At 50.4% G+C, this 22,335-nt stretch overlaps 1 protein-coding gene across 1 annotated transcript; it reads right to left on the bottom strand.

Moving 5' to 3' along the window:
* Positions 1-562: 562 nt before the first annotated feature.
* Positions 563-13,100, bottom strand: Spry4 (sprouty RTK signaling antagonist 4). Its single transcript, XM_059246211.1, has 2 exons — positions 12,925-13,100; positions 563-2,507 (listed from the first exon to the last, which is right to left on the bottom strand). Exon 2 carries the CDS (start codon positions 2,458-2,460, stop codon positions 1,558-1,560), a length of 903 nt encoding a protein of 300 aa, XP_059102194.1. The 5' UTR covers positions 2,461-2,507; positions 12,925-13,100; the 3' UTR covers positions 563-1,557.
* Positions 13,101-22,335: the final 9,235 nt, after the last annotated feature.

Consider the following 22,335-nt stretch of genomic DNA (forward strand, 5'->3'; position numbering starts at 1 on the left):
AGCTACTCATAGCTACCTGCCTGCTGGCCCCTCCTCTTTCCTGGGGGCAGCTCTGGTCCCACACGAAGAGCCAGAAACGCTACACATGATTTTTGCCTAATGCTTTTCCAATTTCCCCTGGGGCACCTCTTCTGACCCGGGCCATTTCTCGCATCATTAAGAGGCAGGGATGGGGACAAAAATACCACACAAAGCAAAAACCCCACACAACAGCTGAGGGGCAAGGACCAGAGACACTATAGCTTTTTGCATGCAACAAGTACCTACCCACTGGACGTGCTGCACTTTCTGAGTCCTTTAGCACCGTGAGAGAAAGAGTTGCTACGTCTTTGGGGGCTGTCGGGAGGGGCGGGGTTTGTGCTGCGCACAAAAGTGGGGCTCAAATCCAGTAGCCCCTGGAGAACTGTTCCCCACCCTCTCTGAGCTCCTCTGACTTCCCCACCGGGGCCTCCTAACACTAAAATAGACTCTGTTCATCCTCTCTCTATTTACATAAAGACAGACACATCACTATACACAAAAGGCTATGACAGCAAGCAGCAGAACCCGAAGAAAACCCAACCTCAGCTCGGCTCAACTGTCATTCTGCCAATGGGAGGTGTGGCCTCTTCTTCGCCATTCTTGATGGGCAGGGGAATTATGCTCCTTGAGGTTGTTGCCCCCAGATTTTGAAATCAGCCCTTCCTGGGGGGGTGGCCCAAAAGGAAGCAAGTTGTTGTATTATTATTGTTTAAACACCATTAGCATCTAGTTTAATTAAACATGTAAAAACATCGTGACTGGATCCAGAGACCACAGCCTCAGACTCATTGGCAAAATGATATTTGGTCTCGCTTGTGTCGCCCTGGCCCTCTTTAACCCAGCAAGTTTCTGCAAAGAATCTGAGTAGAGAGCGCTCGGGACACACAGCAGGCAGGCCAGTCCGTGACTCCGTTAAGAAGCAGAGGATGGTGTGATGAGTGGACACCCCCAAGTTAGTGATTGAAGCTAGGAGGAACACACTGCCCCGTGGCTCCTTAGCCATCCTGTGGCTCCGGGTGATCTGTTCTCAGCTATCAAGTCCATACAGCAGGAATTGCTACAGCGCACCTTCCCAAGAGGCCAAGGCCAACAGGCATGGACAGAGGAAGAAAAGGTAGAAGTCAAGGCTCTGAGGGTCTTCCTCAAGGTATCCCACCTTCCATTAACTGTTCTTCCCAGGCAGGAGGCTCCAGCAGGAGCCACAGACAATAGCAAAGTGGGAGGAAGAGACCGAGGAGGAGCTGGGAAGGCCATTGAGCAGCCGAACTTCCGGATTGTGTCCACATCTGTGTTCCGTCTTCTGAAATAGGAAAACCACATCCCAAACCAGCACACCCCGATGCTATCACTGCTGCTTGACACAAAGTTTCAAGAACATGAAAATCCCAAAGTGCATCTTCATCCTTTTGGGGACTCTTAAGCTGGGTGGCAGTGGTCTCTGCCTGCTTCTTCTCAATCTAGGGTTTAGGAGAGGACAGATGAGCAAGGTCAGCCTTAGGAGACTGGCAGGAGGGGACCACGTTTCCAAGGGCAGTGTCAGAAAGGCTTGTCGGACCTGCTGGCCTTGGGGTCGCCGCTGGCTGCCTTGCAGATGACACTGTTCGTGTGCTTGCAGCGGCAACCAGGACGTCTCAGGCGGTCATAGCCGTGCTGGGCCAGCTTGACACAGCCTGTGGCTGGCAGGTAGCACAGCAAACAGGGCAGCACCAGAGAGAGGGCACCCATGAAGGACCAGCGGGCGCAGCAGTTGGAGCGGGAGCAGGAGCAGGGATGGTCAGCACAGGAGCCCTCATCATCCTCGTTGGTGCAATGGTAGAAGATGCCTTGCACTAGGCACATGCATGTGCCATAGTTGACCAGGGTCTGGGCCGAGCACAGGCACTCCTGGTTGCAGACCCAGCAGGAGGGCAACGTCCGAGGGGACGAACATTCCTTGCACTTACACTTCCCACAGGCCTCACACAGCAAGAAGTGCTTATCGAGCTCTGGCGGAGCTGCTGGGCCCTTGAGGTCCAGTGGCTTACAGTGGACCGCCTTGGGCTGGAGGCGCACAGCCCTGGGCGAAGCCTGCTCAGCCACTGGCGGTGGAGCCATGTGGTCGAGCAGCCTCTGGTCTGAGGAGGTACTGCTGCTGCTGCTCACAGAGCTGGGCCGCCCGCTGAAGGAGATCCAGTGGTGAGTGACGTCCTGGTCACAGCGGGCAGGTGTAGGGGCCAGCTCTGGGGGCCCACCCCGGGTCCGCTTGGGACCCATGGAGGGGGCCAGGCTGGGATTGTCTATGTAGTCATTCTCCACGTGGCTGGTCTTCATCTGGTCAATGGGTAAGATGGTGAGTGGGTGCTGGAGCCGGCTGTGGGCCACTCGGCCGTCAAGGAGGGGCTGCACCATGACGGAGCTGGGAGTCAAAGGGGCGGCGCCCTGCGGGATCGGGGGCTCCATGAGGCTGGAGGTCCTGGACTGCACCGATAGACAGGCTTCTAGGGGCCCTGGGAGGGAGGAAGGAAAAAGAGAAAATGGATTTCTGAGCATCAATATGGCCTGTTAATACCCTCCTCTCCCCTCAATCTTGTATCAGGCCTTGGGAGCCTAAATGAAATGGAACCAAATTTCTTCAGTGAACGTCCTAGCAATTCCCAAGGCTTAAATGGTCACTACTACTGAGAATCACAGCAGTAGAAGTAACATCTATTGGGCTGAGGGGCAGCTTGGTGGTAGATCGCTCTCTGAGTATGCGTCACAGGTTCTTGCTATGGTCATCAGCACCACTGGGTGAGGTAAAGAATAGGTAGGGCCGGGAGGTGGTGGCACAGGCCTTTAATCCCAGCCAGCACCCGGGAGGCAGGCACGGTGGCATAGGCCTAGAATTCCAGAGTTTGGAAGGTGGAAGCAGAGTGGCAGCTGTGAATTTGAGACCAGCCTGCCTACAGAGCAAGAGCCCGTCTCAAAAAACAAAACAAAACAAAAACCGAAACACTTTAGGCCTAACAAGTGCTGCTGTGAACAAACTACAACTTCCTTCTCCATTATTTTGAATGTATGTGGAGGTCAGAGTTACTTCTCTCAGGGAACAATCCTTCTCTCTTCTCCCACTTCTGTGTGTCACACTGAAGGAACGGAGGTCCCCAGGCTTGTGAACAAGCGCCTGTACCAACCGAATGAGCCATCTCACTCCCCCAGTATGGGGGGGGCAGGTGGAGGGTCTCACTGTGTAGCCCTGGGCTAACTCACAGAGATCCACCTGCCTCTGCAGTGGTGAGTGCTAGGGCCCAAGCTGCCCAAGTTCTTTTACATCTATGGCTTATGCCTTAGTTTTGTGGCTGTAAAGAGGGTTCTTGCAGGGACTAAAGGGAAAAACACACACCTGATACCTGCACACATAGAAAACACTAAACAACTCACCACTATCTCAAAATATAACCATTTTTGACTTCCTACATAAACACTTCCTAAGTCCCGTAGGAACTGTACTGGGCACTGAGGACCGTGTATGTGGTCACTACAACAGCTCCTGTGTGCCCCCTCGAGCTCGTCAGCTGGATAAGTAAAAGCCTTCACTTTGGGAACTAAGAAGAGAAGGGCTGCATCTGATGCCCACTCATCTGGGACACTATTAACCTATTACTCCTGCTTCCAAGAGTGGTAACCTCCAGCAGCCAATAAGCCCCCTGGGTAGGTGAGCTCCCGACAACCTACATGGGAAATCCTCTCAAGGGGCACTCACATCACCCATTTCCAAGTGCTGAGCTGAACATTCAGACTAAATGCTATTTACTAGAATAGCTAAGGCAACCCTGGATCAGTTTCTAATTTCACTGAGAGAGTGCAATTTTAAGTTGGCATCCGGCCAGAGATTCAACTGCAGCGCCTGACACGGAAACCCAGGAAGTCACTTAAATCAAAGAGCGGAAACGGCTTGGTTCAAATTTAGAAAGTGCACATTGTTTTCTATTAGAAGTGCCATTTCCTTGCCTGCTGACCTTTACATTTGGAATTCGGATGGAGATCAATTTAAAGAAATAGCAGCAGAAGGCCAGGACCTCTGCTCAGAGGAGACACAATTTGGAATCCAAAGGAAAGATTACACTCTGGGAAGATTCCACAAAGAACTTCAAGGGACTGGGGGAGGGAAGGATGGAGAAAGGGAAGAGGAGTCTCCATAAAGACAACACACACTCAGCTCCTCGGTGTTAAGGGTGGTGTTTCTGTAAATGTCTTTTCAAGATGCTAATGACAGCTCATGTCTCTCAACTAAGTTTATCTCGCATCAAAGGCGTTGCCAAGGCAATGTGAAGTAGGTTTCTAGTTCCGTTTACCCCTCTTCCTGGGACTGTTAGTCCATCTCAGTATCACAGGAGAGTGACACTTGGCTCCCTGGAAGTGAAACTAGAGTAAAGTGTTCGTGGTGGTGGAGAGAGGAGGCTGATGGGAAGGCACAACTGTGCTTGCCTCTGCTCGGAGACTAGGGTTTGGTTACAAATAGTTGAAGCGTTTTCTTGGATGCTTCTAGTCGGCATGAAATAAACACAGCTAGCTCTAAATAGAAAGTTCATGAAAGGGATAGAAAGAAGGTTATCCACAGCATTCATCTGTACATCATCTATGCCGCTAAATGCAAAAAAAAAAAAAATCACATCTTTTCTACAAGGGTCAATGGTTCACTCACCAGACAGTTCCCATTCACACGGGAACTAACTATTGTCCCGACAGGTATTTCTTTATATACTATTTCCCTGTCTGTCTTGGATAAGAGTCTACATAGTGGCAGGGGCCACAAAGTTCTTTTCAGTGAAATCAGAACTTTTTTTTTTTACCTTTTAATTATTTTTTAAAACAAGACATTCATATAACATCTTAGATTGTCTGAAACTTATTATGTAATAGTCCAGGCTGGGCTACAGAAGTCCTCATTCCTCAGCTTCCCAATTGCTACAATTAAAGGAGTGCGCCACTATACACAGTTCAGAGCATCACCTTTGAGGTGAAAGCCTCCTCAACCACCTGGCAGGCTTTCTACCAAAGACTACCTAGTCCCTTGTCAAGGCAGCTTTAAGTGAATTGTTGTGATCAGGGCTGGGTAGAAGTATCGTGGAGAGCATCCCTCTAAGGAATGCTACCTTTCAGCTTATACACTTGTTCCAAGAGGTTTCCAAGGCCTTGCCTCTACAAAAAAATGTTAAGTTAGGGTCAACGGACCAGTAAACTTAAAAGCCCCAGGTTGTGGGGTCTTTGGCTAAGGAAAAAAAAAATCACTAAGTTGATATAAAGTGTCACAGATCAGACTCGTCAGGTGCTAGCCAAGTCAGAACCTTCTTCCTTGGACAATGATTCCAGAAAGCCCAGGTTGGGAATACCTGCCAACAAAAAGATGTGGAATCTTCAAGTAGCTGCATATTGGCCCTTGTAGCTAGGGTTTTATCTCAGGACCAAGTCCAGGACTGACCAAACTGCAGGAGAGAAAAAAGGTACTGCTAGGCAGACAGACAGACAGAGGCAAACCGATTCCCCACTCTGCTTTGCCAAGCAGGTTAACCAATTCTCTTTAAAAACAGCTGCATTTCTTGCAGATGAAGCAAAAAGCCTTAGGCAACTTTCAAGGATGTTTAACAGGCCCTGGAATCAGCAAGCAGACTCTCCAAAGCATGCAAAAGCCCCATCAGCAAGCCAGTTTGGAGCGGCCACCATAGGCAGGGAGGCTACTGCCTCCCATCACCCTCCAGAGGCAGCTGTCAACATCTGCGCTGGCAAATGAGGCCAGCCTAGAGAGTGTGGGATCTTGGCCCCCAGTGACTCAGCTCTCTCAGGACACGCACATCTGACATTTGGTTCCAGAAGACACGTTTCAAAAGGCATCTCCCTACCATAACCCTGAACTCTTTCCAGCCACCATCTCAGCAAAACCGAAGGGCTGGCTCCGAGAGCCACGGCTCACACTTGCTTAGGCCACGGCTCACACTTGCTTAGGCCTGCCCCAGCCTCTGCTGAATTGATGTGGCCGAAAAAGAAAAACAACTTCCTAAACTGCCTGTTTGATATAACCCCTCAAGCACAGCTCCCGGTCTACTCCCCCCCCCCCAGCAACACTGCCCCCCGGCCCCCACCCCGCCCCCCCAGTCTGAGTTCTATTTCCAAGATCAGTCTCCACCCCGGGACATTTCCAGCCCTCAGTTTGTGCATCCCCGCAGGTGTTAAGTGCACTTTAATAGGCACCTCCGCTTCTCCTCCAAGGAAGGAAGAGATTTATATAATATAAATGGGACAGGAGGCTTCGCCTCCCTAAGCTCTTGGGAAGAGCTTGATGGTCAATTTGGAAGATTCTGGATGGAAATGACGCCAACCCTGCACTTAAGCCTAGGAAGGATCTCACAGCCAGAGGATTAGCATAAGAAGGAACACTTTCACCTTCCCTCCAATAATAATAATAATAACAACAACAACAACAACAACAACAACAACAACAACAGCTAATTACTAGAAATGACTAATATTTATGGAACACTCTGGGTGCCAGGCTCTCTGCTGCACCCAGAGTGCTTTATTTTCTGAGTTAATCCTCAGGTGATCCTCACCATCACCTTAGGGAATAGCTCCCGTTCTGGAGTTAGAAATGCAAGCATAGGGCCGCGGAGATGGCCGGTCAGCACGGTGCATGCTTGCCACACAAGCAAGAGGACCGAAGTTCTGATCCCCAAAGCACAGTTTTGTCACATCTGTAATCCCAGTGTAGGTAAAGTGGGGACAGGAGGATCCCCCCAGCTCATTGGCCAGTCATGCCACTAGGGTATCACTAAGTTCAAGGAAAGACCCCATGCCCACCTCCAATGGTAAGGCAAATGGACTAGAGAAACAGTTCCCTAATTAAGAGGGCTTGCTGTTCTTGCAGAAATTCTGGGTTTAGTCTCCAGCACCCACACGGTAGCTCACAAATCACGTATATTTCTGATTCTGGGGAAATCTGATGGCAACCATTCTAAGAACATCAGGTATGTGTGGTATACATAGACACATGCATATTCTCTCTCTCTCTCTCTCTCTCTCTCTCTCTCTCTCTCTCTCTCTCTCTCTCTCACACACACACACACACACACACACACACACACACACACAAAGGATCACAGGAGTAGAGCAAGTGATCAGGGCAGGACTCATCTCTAGTCATGTGACCCTGTGGCTGAAACAGACATGGAGCCCTAGCTAACAATGACTTGTGGAAGCCTTCCCTACCCCTAGGGACCCATGGAAAAATGTATAAGTGCCAATCATTTTCCTAGCCATGGGTCTTTCAGTAGCCCAAGGCCCCCCTTAGCCACCAACCTTGTGGTAAGTGGGGGTGGTGAGAGGTTCAGTAACCCAACCAGCAGATAAATGACTCCAGATAGGGTTTTTTGGGCAATCTTTTCTGTTGCTTCACCTCCCTTTTACTAAATGATTTCACCTTTACCCCAATGGATCTCCCTTACAGGATTTCACTGTAACCATCCTTAAAGGAAAAGGAAATCCTGGTGTGAAACGGGATCCCCTCCCTCTTCACCTATCAAGTTCAACTCTGGGGTTCCTGGGGCATCTCTGATGATAGAGTTTCCAGTGCAGGTGTGGAGGGGTGGGGAGGGGAGAGGAGGGGAGGGGAGGGGAGGGGAAGGGAGGGAAGTGCCAGGCTCAAGGAGTTGGTGAGGCTGATGAATCAGCAAGCTCCCCACCCCACTCCCTTTCCCACCGCACAGCCCCTCAATCTGCTGCTGCTTGGTCTGGCAGCTCGAAGCTGCCTGTCTTGACCCTTACTGCCTGCAGGGAGGGACCTGGACACAGGCTGCATGAAAAGAATCAAGAGACAATGTTAAATGTCCACACAGTCTGGCTACCCTTCCCTGGATTTACCCTGGGAAGGACAGCTGGGAAATATTGAGAAAACCTGCCCGTTGTACTTTAAAATCTACAAGTCAGCGAATGACAAGCTGGCAAGAAGCTCCAAATGAATGGGCAGTTTCTGTGCTGCCCATTCAGTCTTAGCAGGCTCTTCCACAGAAGGTTGTTTAACCCTTTAAAGTCACAATAAAGGTCTTTAGGCTGCCCGAGAGCCGGCCGCCCCTCTGCAACACCATTGCCTGGTCCTTTGTGACACTAACCCAGTTTAGTTAATTAAGCTATAGCCAGATGGTGACTTATTGCTTTTAAAAAGACCCTTAAGAGAAGGGGGTAGGGAAAGCCAGGCCTTATGGGGGAAGCCAATTTGTGGAGGCCCAGTGGAAGGAAGCAGAATGCCTCTGAGCAGCTGAATTTGTTTGAGGACACACCTTTACCCACTTCCTACTTTACTAGCATTAGCGAGTTCACAGCTGGCCATGTTAGGGATCACAAAAGAAAACAGTGGTCCGTCATCCTTTGTCCCATCACCAGTTTTCAGCCCCTTTTCCTTTCCTTGTATTTTGAGCAATTTTAACCAGCTTCAAGCTTCTGCTTTGCTATATGTATACCCATATACTTGTGTCTGCCCAGTACCCCATTAAGAGAGATCGGAAGCCATGTCACAAAGGAAGGGCACTGGATGGGGCCTGCTAACCAGCAGCACCACTCAGGAACTGGTCAGGCCAAAGTGTAGAATGTGACCAGAAGCCTGCAGCCCCCCCCCCCCAGCCCCTTGAAAGGCCTTTCAGACGTCATCAAGATGGTCTTATTGTCTCCCCAACCTCCTCCAAGAGACAGAACTGACAATAGATTTTTAGCTTACCCTTGGGATTGAACAGGAAATGACTTCCCCCTTTCCCAGCCAGAAACAGACAGGGTAAGGAGAACTGCTCTAGTGCACTGGGCCACCTGCCCCAGGGCCCCTTCCCCTCCTCCACTAGACCTAGAACATCTGTGCCTCTCTCTACGACGCCTTGCTTCCTCGCTTCCTTCACCGACTGGAGGCCCTTCTTTGGAAAGAACCACCCCCATCACAGCTGAACAGCGGGGCCTCTTAAGCTTGGCCACATGTCGTGGACACATTCCCCAACCTAGTCAGCTGTCCAGATCTGCAGGGTATCCCCAGCTCCCTGAGAATCAATACCCCCACCTTTTAAATCACACAGCACCCTCTACTTTCTGTGCCTCTTCTTCAAAAGGTCCTTAAGACTAGACTCTCCCCTAAGAGTACAGATTAACAGTGAACTTGCCTCAGTCCTAGCCACAAACAAGCCCTACTGGCTGCCCCTGGTCCACGGGCTCTGGGAGTTTGTTCACCACTAAGGTCCAGGCTTACCAGCCCTTGCCTAGTCGGAAAGGACCGGTAACAGTTTTCCCAGCGTTAGTCATTGTCTCCTTACAAAAACCTATTGCCACTGTGTTCTTCTCCACTCTCGCCACCCCTCTTATTTAAAAACGCTGTTATAAACTGGGCATGGTGCAGCCTGCCTGCTTGTAATGCCCACACTCCAGAGGCAGAGGCAGGAGGACTGCTCCCAAGTTGGATGCGGCTCGTCTCCCCGGCGAGTTTCAGGCCAGCCAAGACCTTGTCTCAAAAAACAAAATAAAAAAGAACCTGTCATAACTCAGCAAGGTGGCACATCTGTAAAGCCAGCACTCAAGATTACAGGAGGCAGGGAGATTAAGAACCTCTGCTAGTTGGTGGTGTCGCACACCTTTAGTCCCAGCACTCGGGAGGCAGAGGCAGGTGGATCTCTCTGCGAGTTCGAGGCCAGCCTAGTCTACAAAATCGAGTTCTGGGACAGCCCAGGATTGTTCACAGAGAAACCCTGTCTCTAAAAAAGAAAAAAAGAGTAAGGTTATGGGGCCAGAGAGATGGCTTAGCTATTAAGAGCACATACTGGTCTTCCAGAGGACCTAAGGTTAGTTTCCAGCGCCAACTTGAGGCAGCTGTTACAACTTTAGTCTGTAATTCCAGCTCCAAGGGCATCCAGTGCCTGACTTCTGTGGGCAATTGCACTCACATGAAGTATGTGTGCGCACACGATTTATGCATATAATAATTACAATAAATTTTTAAGAGTTCAGGATTAGCCTGTGCCTACAAATCAAGACCCTGTTTCAAAACAAGCCAGCCAGCTGGCAAACAACAAACCCTGTTCAGTCTACTCCCCAAGCTCCAAACATCCTAGTAGACTGAGTAGGTGGCAGGAATCCTCCCTCAGCTGGGCACATGCAACTCCCTCTTGGTTCTACCAGAGTACAGATACCCTAGATTCAGAACCAAATTAAAACTCCAAAGAGGGCCCTTCTTCCTAGGCCATCTTGTAATCAACATGCAGGCTTTATCTACCAGGCATGGATTTACGAAAAAATGTGCTTACAAGTCTTTAATCCCCACTTGGGAGGCAGAGGCAGGTGGATCTCTTTGAGTTTGAGGACAGCCTCGTCTACAGAGTGAGTTCCAGAAAAGCCAGGGCTGCATAATGAGAACCTGCCTTAAAACTAAATTTAAAATGTTACAGAAGCCCACAACAGGGCAGGATACCACAGCAAGGGACTGGAATTTAAAGTCCTTATGTCTGATCCAAAGAGTGACACATTTCAAAAGCCACTGAGGAGCGTGTTCATGGGTTTTGTCTCTCCCTTCATTTTGGATGGCTTATTTGCCTTCATTTGTTTTCTGTTGTTTTAGAAAGCCAGCCAAACCTCTGGGCACATATAGTGCTAAGTTCACAAGACAGTGAAAAAGAAGTCTGAACTGGGCAAAGGGTGAGTTCCAAATTGCCAATTCTGGAATGTGATACAGGCAGAAAGGACGGTGGATGCCCAGCCTCCCATCTGCCCTGAATGGATCTAGTCTGTGCTGTCTCCTCCCACCAGCCTGAACCAAAGCTGTGATGAGGCTACCATTTCAGAGGGCCATGTGGAAAAGGTTGTGGGATCCAGCAAGAAGGCATGGATATCCCAGAAGGAAAGAGACTCTTGAACTCAGGTCTAAAACTTCAGATGGGACACAAGCAAGGGACGTCCTTAAAGCCTCCCTCCACCTAGTTGTCTACTCAGGGTTCAGCAATCTAAGTGCTCACCAACACAATTCACCTGCTCTAGCCTGGAGAGGATTTTCCTGGAGCCAAGGGACCCTCCCAAAGACCTGGAAACAGAGGAAAAGCCACCTCAGGGGTATCAACCGTACAACTTCTTTCAGAGAAAGAGCCTGAGCAGCTGCAGTCCTTGCTCTGACGGACAGATCCACAACCTCCCCAACCGCACTAACGTGGGGTTAGAAGCAGAAAATCTCAGATGTTTGTGCTCCATTTGTGTGAAGATCGAGAACTCCAAACATTGTGAAATCCAGCGGTGCAATATTGGGTAGGGCCTTAGGCCAGACGGAACTTATTAAGAGATTGATAAACCCCTATTTCCCAACTGCTCTAGGTCTCACCTTCCAGCTTTGTGCTGCGTAGAGGCCTGTTAGAAGGCTGCTGCACTGGTCACCCCCAGAGGAGATGTGCCCAAGCTCCTGCCCTCCCCAGGTTCCCTTGCCTCTCCTCAAAATGGGGAGAATCAAACCACTGGTTGGTGACATTAAAGAGGAGACTGCCATTGCATCTGAAGACCCCAAGGAATCTGTCTTTTCCTTGCAGCGTCGCAGGGTTCCGGAGAGCCTACTCCCTGCGCAGTAGGAGGCCTTCTGCCCTGAGCCAGGCCTGACAACATGGATGCCCAGCCAGCAGCTTTCCCCTCTGCATGCAATCCCCTCCAGCCCATGCCGCCTAGAACTCCATCCCTTAGCCCTTCAAGCCATGCAACCATCTTTCTGTCTCTCGCCTCTTCCTCTGCCCACAACCCCCAGCCCCCAATCAAAAGAATTGAGAAACCGTCTTCTTGCCCAAGAGGAGCTACTGTAAATGCTTTTTGATCGTCTGCTTGGAGGGGAAACTGGGCACAGCCGTGGCCCCAGTGATGAAGCCAAGCTCCAGCTGCCCGGGTTGGCCAAGCCCGTCGTCTCCCTTACCTCCCCCCCCTCAATGCCCCCGTGGCCCTGGCGACTCCAAATTCTTCAGAACATACCGTCTCTAACCTCTATTCTCCGTGTTGTCAAGTCTGGTACCAACAAGGAGGCAAAGTGGGCACCTTATCTCTCCTACGCATGCAACCTCTTCCTCCAGCTCCCACACGCCCGGCGTTATGTAAACGCACCTTCAGCCCCCACCACAGCCTTACGAGAGGCCCAGGGGCTCCGGGACCTGGCAAAGATCGATGTCTGAGGATAGGGGGATACCGGATGGCTAAGGAGCCTCGGGCCCAGAAGAGGCTAGGGAAAGAAGCAGCAAGGCAGTTGCACAGCATAAAATGAGGCAGCCGAGCAAAGGTCAGACGGTCTGGAACCGCCTCGCAAGGAGAGGGAGCAGAAAAGCTCAGTCCTTGGCCGGCCCCACGCTAACCATCCAGTGGGAAAGCAGGAGAGGAAACCTAGTCCTCCACGGCTCGGAACCGGGAAAGAAAAACCTACGTCGAGCATAGGCCCCTGAGGAAGGGCTGGGAAGACCCACGGCACAACTGGCACCGTAGGCACGGAGCCTGGGGGTGGGCGAGACGCCCAAACGTAGGGCGCCCCCAAGTCCCAAGCGGTCGCTCCAGAGCGAGCCCGGGGCTGCGGGTTCCGCGCTCAAGGAGAGTAGTGGCAGGAGAAGGAAAGAGGCCAGGCCAGAGGCAAACTCCGGACACTAACAAGGTTTCCAGAGTCGCAGAGGGCGCGGAAGCCCAACTTGGCAATGCCCAGGGTCGGCAACGACAGTGCCAGGCAGCGAACACCCCCAGCGCCGTGCCGGCCGGGCGCGCCTGGTAGCTGCGGCGTACCGCAGGGACTCGAGGAGGCGCAGACCAAGGGAAGGAACACCGAAGCGGCTCGAAATAGCGTACCATTGGCCCCAGCCCGTGGGGAGCCGCGTCACGGCACCGAGGGGGTACTTTCGGATCTCCAACCGGCTATGGACTTACTTTGAGGAGCTGCAGAGTCACAAGCATCGCTCCACGTCTACGTAAATGCCCGAACCGGAGTGGGTCAGTCGCTGTTGTACTCGCAGACGCCAGTCAGAGGAGCCGGCAAGGCTCCCTGAGTCCTGCAGCGCCAGCTCCGCCGCTGTCAGCTCTGCTCGCTGCCTCAGCGGCGATGTTGCAACCCTTGCCTGGGAAAATGGCTTTTTTATGAATGGGAGGGCAGAGAGCTCCACTGCGCACGCGCGCCGCCCGCGATTCTATGAATGGGTGGGCACAAGCGACCCCGTGCGCGCATGCGCTGCGTTTTTTTCCCCCTTTTTCTTTTTTTTATGAATGGGGGGCCGGAAAAGAGCTTAACCCGTGATTGCTGGGGCCGGCTGTTGCTCCTCCAGGGGCCGTCGTTCTTTTACAAAGAGGGGTGGAGGTTGTTGTTCCTTTTTTTTTTTTTTTTTTTTTTAATGAATGGAGGGCGGCGGCGACTGCTGCAGCTGGCTCAGCTGCGTGGGTTGTACCCTCCTCCCAGCCTGCGAGAGGAGGTAAAGGCCACCTTCACGCCACTGCGGGCTTGGGCAGGAACCGTCAGTGTGACTAGAGGGTGGGGGGCGCTGCGGCCTCGGGATTCTGGGCCTAGAGCAGGGTGGGGGAGGACACACCTCGATCAGCGTATCTCTTGTCGCCTCAGGCGATGGGGAGGGGGAGCGAGAGGACCCCTACTGGGAACCTTCTCCTTTTCAAGATCAGTGGCGCCTGGGGACGTCGGGGGCAGGGACCTTCCAGCCTCATTTGCCAAAAATTAAGAAAATGTCTTTTGTCTATTTCAAAGAAGGGTAGGGTGGGGGTTGTTGAGTGAATCTGGCTCCCTTTCTAAGTGCAGACCACTCCTCCTCCCATTTCTTGGGTGTGGACAGTATCTGGGCCAGGCCTCTTCCGGCTCCAGTACCCCCCGGGGTGATTCTGTCCACTCAGCCGGAGGCCTGGCCCTCACCTCTCAACCCCGCCTCTCTCCCGCCCCAGAGTAATGTCCGCAATGCCCCGGGCTTCCGCCCGCCCTCTGCTGCCCTGGCTAGGTGCCCCCTTCCCTCCTCGTGCCCTTGTCTTCCAGTCCTCAGAAGTCGCTGTTCTTTGTAATCTTGCGGCCCTGTGCCTTTTGTTGCAGAAGGCAGTTTTCCCGATTGCTCCCCTTAAAAGAAAAGGGAGCAGCGGTGAATTGGCCAGGTAGATGGGTGGAGCAGGCCTCGGCAGGATGCTGCCGGGGTGGCCACGGTATTAAATAACAGGACTCTTGAGCTCAGAGGGAATGGAAATGGCCAGAGAGCCTTTCTTTGCTGGAGGGGGCGGGGGGGGGGGGACGGGGGCGTCCGAAGCCGGTGAAAAGAGAAGCCCCTCCATTAGGCCTGACTCCTGAAGTCGGGCGCTCCAGCATCAGGCCCAGCTCCGCCCAGTAACCGGGAAGCCTGTAATCTCCTTGGAGCCTGGAGTAGGGATGAAATTGATGCAGTAAGGGGGAGCGGGAGGGTGCTCTGAGTCTGGATCCCCGGCAAGGTACATCTTGCTGGTGTTTGGCCTTCATGGGTTGTGAGGCAGTTTTTTTCCTCCTACGCCATCCTAGTGCTGCGCTTGGCTGTAGTCGGAGGAACCAATTGAAAGACTCAGCCCACGGGTGAGGTCTGGCCTGGGGCTGGGGCTCCATCACAAGCTGTTCAGACTAGAACTCAAGGTCACTGTGCCCTATCGTAAAATGCCTTCTTACCACTCGGACTCACATCTCAATGATTACTTACTCAGTTCCTGGGGCCGGAACAGACTCTCCCACGGAGCTTCCTTCCTGGGACAAAACCTCCACCCAAAGCCAAGGAGGGAGATCTTGGACTTCCCTGTGTACTTATCACTATTCCCATTTGTCAGATCTGCAAATTGAGGCCAACAGTCCTGCATCTGGTGAACCGAAGCACTGGTAAATTGTGCTGAATTTCAAGGTTTGCAACCCAGTTCTCTCTGCCTTGAGTCTAACCTCCTTTCCACCGTAGGGTTTCTTGTCATTTAAGCGGTTCAACAATGACACATTTTCCAGCTGATGTTCACCATGGTCCTTGCTTAGTTACAAGGATGAGAATAAATGACTAATGTAGGGGAAGGGACGCTGTCCTGTTTCCTTCATTAACAGAATTAGCCAAAAGACAGGGTTCCACTTTGTGATCCTGTTTTAAGGAGGGAGAATGCCCAGCCCTAGGTGGGGAGTGGGAGGACCTCCAGTGCTCCCCCCCCTCTGTTCCATCAGAATGCCTGAGAGGCATTAGCAGCAGTTTAGAGAAATTCATTTGCTTGTTGTGTGCTGCTCTCTGCAGTGATTGGGACTCATGGGGGGCAGATGTCCCTCCTTGCCCTGGTGAAGCTCACTCGGTCTTTTAGGAGACAAAGTGAGTGCAATTTGATCTCTGGCAAGTGCTCAGAGAGAGAAGTCAGCCATCTCTGAGTTCACAGAAATGAGGCATATAGAGGGGGGTATGCTTGTATGTATGTATATATATGGAGGAGTGTGCACATGCGTGTGCGTGTGGAAAACAGAAGTCCTGTTGAGTGTCTTCTTCCAACTCCTTAAAAGAAGCAGATTTATTTTCTCTTTTATGTGTGTGAATGTTTTGTCTGCATGTATGTATGTAAACCATGTGCATGCCTGGTGCCTTTGGAGGTCAGAATATAGGGTGCCAGATTCCTGGGTGTGGAGTTACAGATGGTTGTAAGTTCCTGTGTGGATGATACGAATTGAACCTGTGTGTCTGCAAGAGCAACAGGTGCTCTTAACCACTGACAGAGCCAGCTCTCCAGCCTCTCAGTTTGGTTTTTGAAACAGGATCTCCCTCTCTCTCTCTCTCCCCCTCTCTCTCTCTCCCCCTCTCTTTCTCTCCCTCTCTCTCTCCCTCTCTCTCTCTCTCTCTCTCCCTCCCTTCCTTCCTCCCTCCCTCCCCCCCCCCCCCCCTCTCTCTCTCTCTCTGAAATCAACTTGGAGCTCACTGCTTAGCTAGACTGGGTGGATAGCCAGCCCCGGGGATCCTCCTGTTTCTGCCTCCCCAGCAATGGGTTTACAAATGTGAGTAAAGGCTTCTTTATATGGATTTTGGGGATCCAGACTTCGCTCTTCATGCTTACAGAGTGTCTCAGTTAGGGTTCCTATTGCTGTGATGAAACATCATGACAAAAGCAACTTGGGGAGGAAAGGGTTAATTTGACTTTCCTGTCCTGAGTCACAGTCCATTGAGGGAAGCCAAGGCAGGAACCTGGAGTCAGGAGCTGATGCAGAGGCCCTGGAAGAGTGCTGCTTACTGGCTTGCTTTTCATGGCTTGTTCAGCCTGCTTTCTTATAGAACCCAGGATCATCAGCCCAGGTGTGGCACCATCCACAGTGGGCTAGGCCGTCCCTTATCAATCAATTTTTTTAATTGGTTAAGGAAAAGTTAGTTAAGACCCTGCAGGCCTGATCTTATAAAGGCCTTTTCTCAACTGAAGTTCCTGCCTTTCAATTGATTCTAGCCTGTGTCAAGTTGACATAAAACAAGCCAGCATACAAAGCAAGTATTTTACCAAATGAGCCATCTTCCTAGCCCCATGGGTGGCAGATTTCAATTTGGGTATCAGGAAGTGTCTCAGAAAGGAGCCTGTGGTTTTGAATTGCAACTGAGGGCTGAAGAATGAGTCCAAGGAAGGTTAGAGCATGTGTTAAGCAGAGGCGTCATGGGTGGAGGCTCCACCACACATAGGCAGAAACCTGGCATGTGGACAATTTGAACAGAAAGTCTCTGGCCACAATGTGATGAGCAAGGATGAGGGGTGTTAAGCAGGTGTAAACACCCTGATTGCACTTAACAGCAGCCCTGGGGCTGATGTACAGGGAACAAGAAGACAGAATGAAAGATGGTGGGGGAATCAAAACATTTGTTTCTTAGAAGGTGAAAGACCTCACTCACATTTACTCTTACAGTTGGGCAGCTGGTAGGCTATGCACATGCCCAAGTTTTGTCCCCAATCAACTGACTGCTCATTCCAGAATGCCTAGTGGTTTCCCCTGGAATAACATTTTTGTTTTGTTTGGTTTTTTTGTTTGTTTGGTTGGTTGGTTTGGTTTGTTGTTGTTGTTGTTGTGTGTGAATTTTTGTTATGTTGTTTTATTTTGTTTTGTTTTTTGCTAGCATCAGATTCTAACAACCATTCGGCCTGCCAATGCTGATGATGACAATCTTTCCACTTAGCGCTGGTACAAATACAGTTCATTGCCTCCAGATGGTGGACAGGGCCCTGGAGTGGCTTCAGTTCTGGGCTTTGCCCTTTTATCAAGGATCCAGGAGATATATTTGAAGAGGGAAGAGAGGCGGCAGTTCCAAGCCAATGTCAGACATTTATGGAGCACTTCCTGTTTGCTGCTCCTGTGGTCAGTGTTTTCACCCTTGGACTTTGGTTTTTGTTACTTTGGCTTTTGTTTTTGCTTTGGGAGTCTTTTATTACGTAGCCCAGGTTAGTCTCCAACTCTGGATCCTTCTGCCTCAACTCATCTCCATGTACCTCCATGCTTAGCTATATATATTTATTTGTTTGTTTATTTCTCAAGACAGGGTTTCTCTGTGTAATGGCCCTGGCTGTTCTGGAACAGGCCGGCCTCGAACTCACAGAGATCCACCTGCCTCTGCTTTCCTTAGTGCTGGGATTAGAGGTGTGCGCCACTGCACCTGGCTTGCTTTTTTTTTTTTTTTTGAGACAGGGCCTTTCTGTGTAGTCCTGCTGATCCGGAACTCACTTTTGTAGAGCAGGTTAGACTCAGACTCAGAGCTCTACCTGCCTCTGCGTCCCAAATGCTGGAATGAAAGGCATGTGCTGCTACCGCCTGGTTTTCATCAATATTCTTTAAAATGTGTGTGTGTGGTGGGGGGTGAGGATCAAATACTGAGCTTGCACATAATCAACACTCATCTAAATCCCCAGGCCATGTAATGTTTCTTTGGAAAAATGATGTCCTGGCCAAGGTTAGTGGTGTGGGCTTGTAATCCCAACTAGGGAGGAGGCTAAAAGTGGAAAAGATTGCTAATTCATATCCTGCTCAAGCTATGGGGTGAGTTCAAAGCCAGCTTGGGCAACTTAGAGAATGCTGTCTCCAGATAATTGAAACAGAGCTGAGATACAGTTTAGTGGTAGAGCATTCGGCCTAGGTTCAACCCCTAGTGCTGACAAGAAAAGTGGGGAGGGGCTGGTGGGAAAGGCCTGACGTTGTGACACATCCCTTTAGTCCTGGCATTCTTAGCCCTGGGTAGGCTGAGGCAAGAGAATGGCTGTGAGTTTGAGGCTAGCCTGAGCGACATCATTATGTAGTGAAATAGAAGGCAGCCTGGGGGGTTGGGGATTTAGCTCAGTGGTAGAGTGCTTGCCTAGCAAGCGCAAGGCCCTGGATTCGGTCCTCAGCTCTGGAACAAAAAGAAAAAAAAGAAGGCATCCTGGGCTATATACAATGAAAGCCTGTCTCAAAAAGGAGAAAGAGCTAAGAAATCCGAGGTATCGTCTTATATATGTGTTAATTCCATTAAAATGACTACATATTGCCTTTAGGTCAAGCACACTACCAGAGGCTAAGGTTGCAGTAAAAGAGACAGACACTATTCTGTCCTCGTGGAGCCTCTACACCGAAAGAAGCAGGAGGGAGCCATACATAGTCATTTCCGTTACCCACCGTTTTGTATTAAGTAGACATCTCTCCAGCTTTTCTCAAGTCCTAAGCAACAGAAGCAGATGAGGCGGCACAGCCTGGGGCGCTGGGAAAGTGTCCCTGTTGTCCAGAACTCCAGAATGCAGGCCAGGCTGGGATACTATTAGGCATGGTGCCACATTATCTGTAACCCCAAATCTTGGGATGCTGAGGCAGGTAGATTGAGAGTTAGTAGATAACCGGGTTCAACAGTGGTAGATCAAGTTGGAGTCCAAGACCAGTGCGGTTGACTTTAAATACCCCATCCCCACTGGAACCCAATGCTGCACACGGTAGGCAAATTCTCCCCAGTCCTGGCCTTAAATTCTTTTTATGGGAGGGTGGAGTGGGGTGGGGAGGTTATTTAAGAAAGGTCTTGTTATATAGCCTTGGCTGGTCTCAAACTGGGAATTTTCCTGCCTCAGTCTCCCCAGGATGGGTATTCTGGTATGTGTCAACATGCCCGCTACTTATTAGTCTCCTAGGCTCCCACTGTGGACATGACTATATCTTGTCCAGTGCCGCGCGAGTGCTAAATGGCATGCTGCTTTTTAGGTAACTTGGCTTGGAGCTGGCTACACAGGTTCCCTATGGTCTTCTAGTTGTTCTGTGTAGGGGAGCAAAATTTGAAGGTAGTGATCTTGGTTATGACGGTATAGTTCATTAGCTTCCCCTTTCTCTCAGGACTTTAAACAAATGCTGATTTATATGTCTTTGTTTCTGTGTATGTGTGTGTGCAGGCATGAGTGTGTGTGTGTACCGTGTGCATGCCTGGTACCGGAGAGGCCCGATGGCATTGAGTACCCTGAATTGGAGTTGTAGGTGGTAGTGAGCCACTTGAGGTGGGTGCCGGAAACCCAATCCGGTATCGACTCTCTCCACTCCTAACTGCTGAACCCAAGAACTTTTTTAAAGTACCGTTTCCATTTTTTTTCCTCCTAGAATCTGCTAAGACCTTTTATTTTCACACTGCCAAACTGGGCAGTGGCATGCTGTGTGTAAAGAAGCACTCTTTTTAGCTGGTCCTGGTGATACAGGCCTGGAATCATAACTACTGGGGAGGCTGAGGCAGGAGGATGCCCCTCAGGCCAAGACTTGCCTGGGCTGCAGAGTAAGTACAAGACCAGTCTAGACTATCTGGCTTCCAATCCTCCTACTTCAGCCTCCTGGGTGCTAGGATTTTACTCAGGAAGCCTCGGTGGAAGAAGAGAAACAGCCTTCTCATGGTTTCCCCTACATGTATGGTGTAGCTCATGTACTTCCCCCCCCCACACACACTATGGACACACACACAATAATAATAAACAAAATTAAGAATCAAAACCTGCTGGGCAGTGGTGGCGCATGCCTATAATCCCAGCACTCGGGAGGCAGAGCCAGGCGGATCTCTGTGAGTTCGAGGCCAGCCTGGTCTCCAAAGCGAGTTCCAGGAAAGGCACAAAGCTACACAGAGAAACCCTGTCTGAAAAAAAAAAAAAAGAATCAAAACCCAGCCAAGAATAGTGCCTTTGCCCTTGCTTATAAATCACAGAAACTTTTGAGTAACATCAGACTCTGAGGTGATAGAATGGCTGAGTGAACTAGCATGAGGTATGTATGCTTCTTAGTTGCTGAGTGGTTGTAATTGAGCTAGTCACAGCAACCTCATTGTCCTTTTTTGTTTGTTTGTGTTTTGAGGCAGGGTTTCTCTGTGTAGCTCTGGCTGACCTGGAACTCGCTTTGTAGACCAGGCTGGCCTCGAACTCAGAAATCACCTGCCTCTGCCTCCCTAGTACTGGGATTAAAGGCGTGTACCACCGCCACCTGGCCACAACAACCCCATTGAAATGTGTGTGAATGCTTGATGATCCCAAGCCCACAGGCTAGTTCAGTAAGCATCTTCTTCCTAACCGGCTCTTCCCACAGCAGAATGGGACCCTCAGAAGCCCAGGCTTAAGGAAGGACTAGACTGCCTGTCTGAACCCAGGAGTCAGCAACTCTGCAGGCCTAGGCTTGACTTTCACTTTCTGTAGAGAAATGAGGGCTGGCTTCCTTTGGACTGGTCAGTGGTGCTTTAGACCCTCTGTCTGCCTGGCTTCCATTCATGCCACATCAGTTAACCAGGCATCATGCCAGGTCCTGAGGATGCTGCAGTCATTGCTGTAGAGGAATGCCTCAATTTCTAGTCTAGTGAGAAGAGGAGAGTTGGTACCTGGTGCTGACTGCCAGGAGCGGTTAAAGTCCTGGAGGAAAAAGGCAATCACAGATTTGGTGGAAGGAGATGAGCTTTGCTCAAGGCCAGGGAAGTTCTGAAGACCAGGAGCCTCTCAATGCCGAACAAAAGAGTTTGTTAAGTCTCATGACCCCCAAGCAGTCACTCTGTATGTTCTGGGCCCCTGGACACCTTAGGCCTTGGGGCTCAAGTTATACATTTAGGATGCTCTGGCTTCCTTCAGTGGACTTGGGCCTTGTTGGAGGGGGGAGAATGGGGGGGGGGACTTTAGTAAAGTCAGAAGCCTTGGGCCCCAGGGAAGATTTTACACTGACCCTTAGCCTGTTGGCCACCAGCCAAGGAGCCCTACAAACCCCAGGGAGACCAAACCTGATTTACTCAAAATCCGTTTTTATAGAACCGCATAGAAAGCAGTTCAGCTAGGCAGGATTTTTTTTTTCCTTTCATAAGTAATCTTTTTATTGAAGTATAATGTGTAAGTTGGACCATATGTGACTGCCAGTATCCACCCACTTTTCATGTATAAAAATGCCAATTTCGTGTGATTCAACATAAGTACATTCAGAGTAGGGCACACTCAGAAGTGTACAGCCCTGGGAATTCTCACAAAATGAACATAGCTGTATAGCCAGTTCCAATTAAGAAACAGCTTTCCCCAGGCTGGGCGATGTGGCTCAGTGCGTAGACGGCTGGCCCAGCATGCAGGAAACCCTGGGTTTGATCCAGAATCACAGAAAACCAGATAGGGTGTCATATGTAGCTACACAACCGGTTTGAGGCCAGCCTGGGCAACATGATTCCCTGTCTCAAACCAAAACTGAACAAAACTCCATCAACCCTCAAGGTATCCCAACCACTGGGAAGGAAGGAAGGAAGGAAGGAAGGATGAACGGATGGACGGAAAGACAGAAAGAAAAGAAGGGCTGGAGAGATGACTCAGCAGTTAAGAACATTTGTTCTTCCAGAAGACCTGAGTTCAGTTCTCAGTACCCACGTGATAACTCACAATCATCTATAACTCCAGTTCAGGGGATCCAGTGCATTCTTCTGACCTCTGTAGGTACCAGCCATGCATACATGCAGGCAAATCGTTTTACACATAAATAAGTCTTAAAAAAAAAAAAAACTACTGCTTCTGGACTAGGAAATGGCTCAGTGATAAAGCACTTGTATAAAGCCCTGGGTTTGATCCCCTTCACCCCCAAGATATACCTTGCACAGGTACATGTATCTGTGGTTGTATGTTGAGTGCAGACTCGGCGTTCCAAAGTGACTGTGCTACATCTCCAGTGTTACTTAACTGCCTGGTGCTTTAATGAGGGCCCTGCAAAGAATGAAAATGAAAAGACTCCCCCTGCCATCCTAGCAATCGGGAGGTAGAAGTGGGAGGCTCAAGAGTTCAAAGCTAGCCTTGTCTATATCCCAAGTTTGAGCCAGCCTGGACTACATGAGACTGCATCTCAAATAACAAGAA

Source organism: Peromyscus eremicus, chromosome 19 (assembly GCF_949786415.1).
Source record: "Peromyscus eremicus chromosome 19, PerEre_H2_v1, whole genome shotgun sequence".
Classification (NCBI taxonomy): Eukaryota; Metazoa; Chordata; class Mammalia; order Rodentia; family Cricetidae; genus Peromyscus; species Peromyscus eremicus.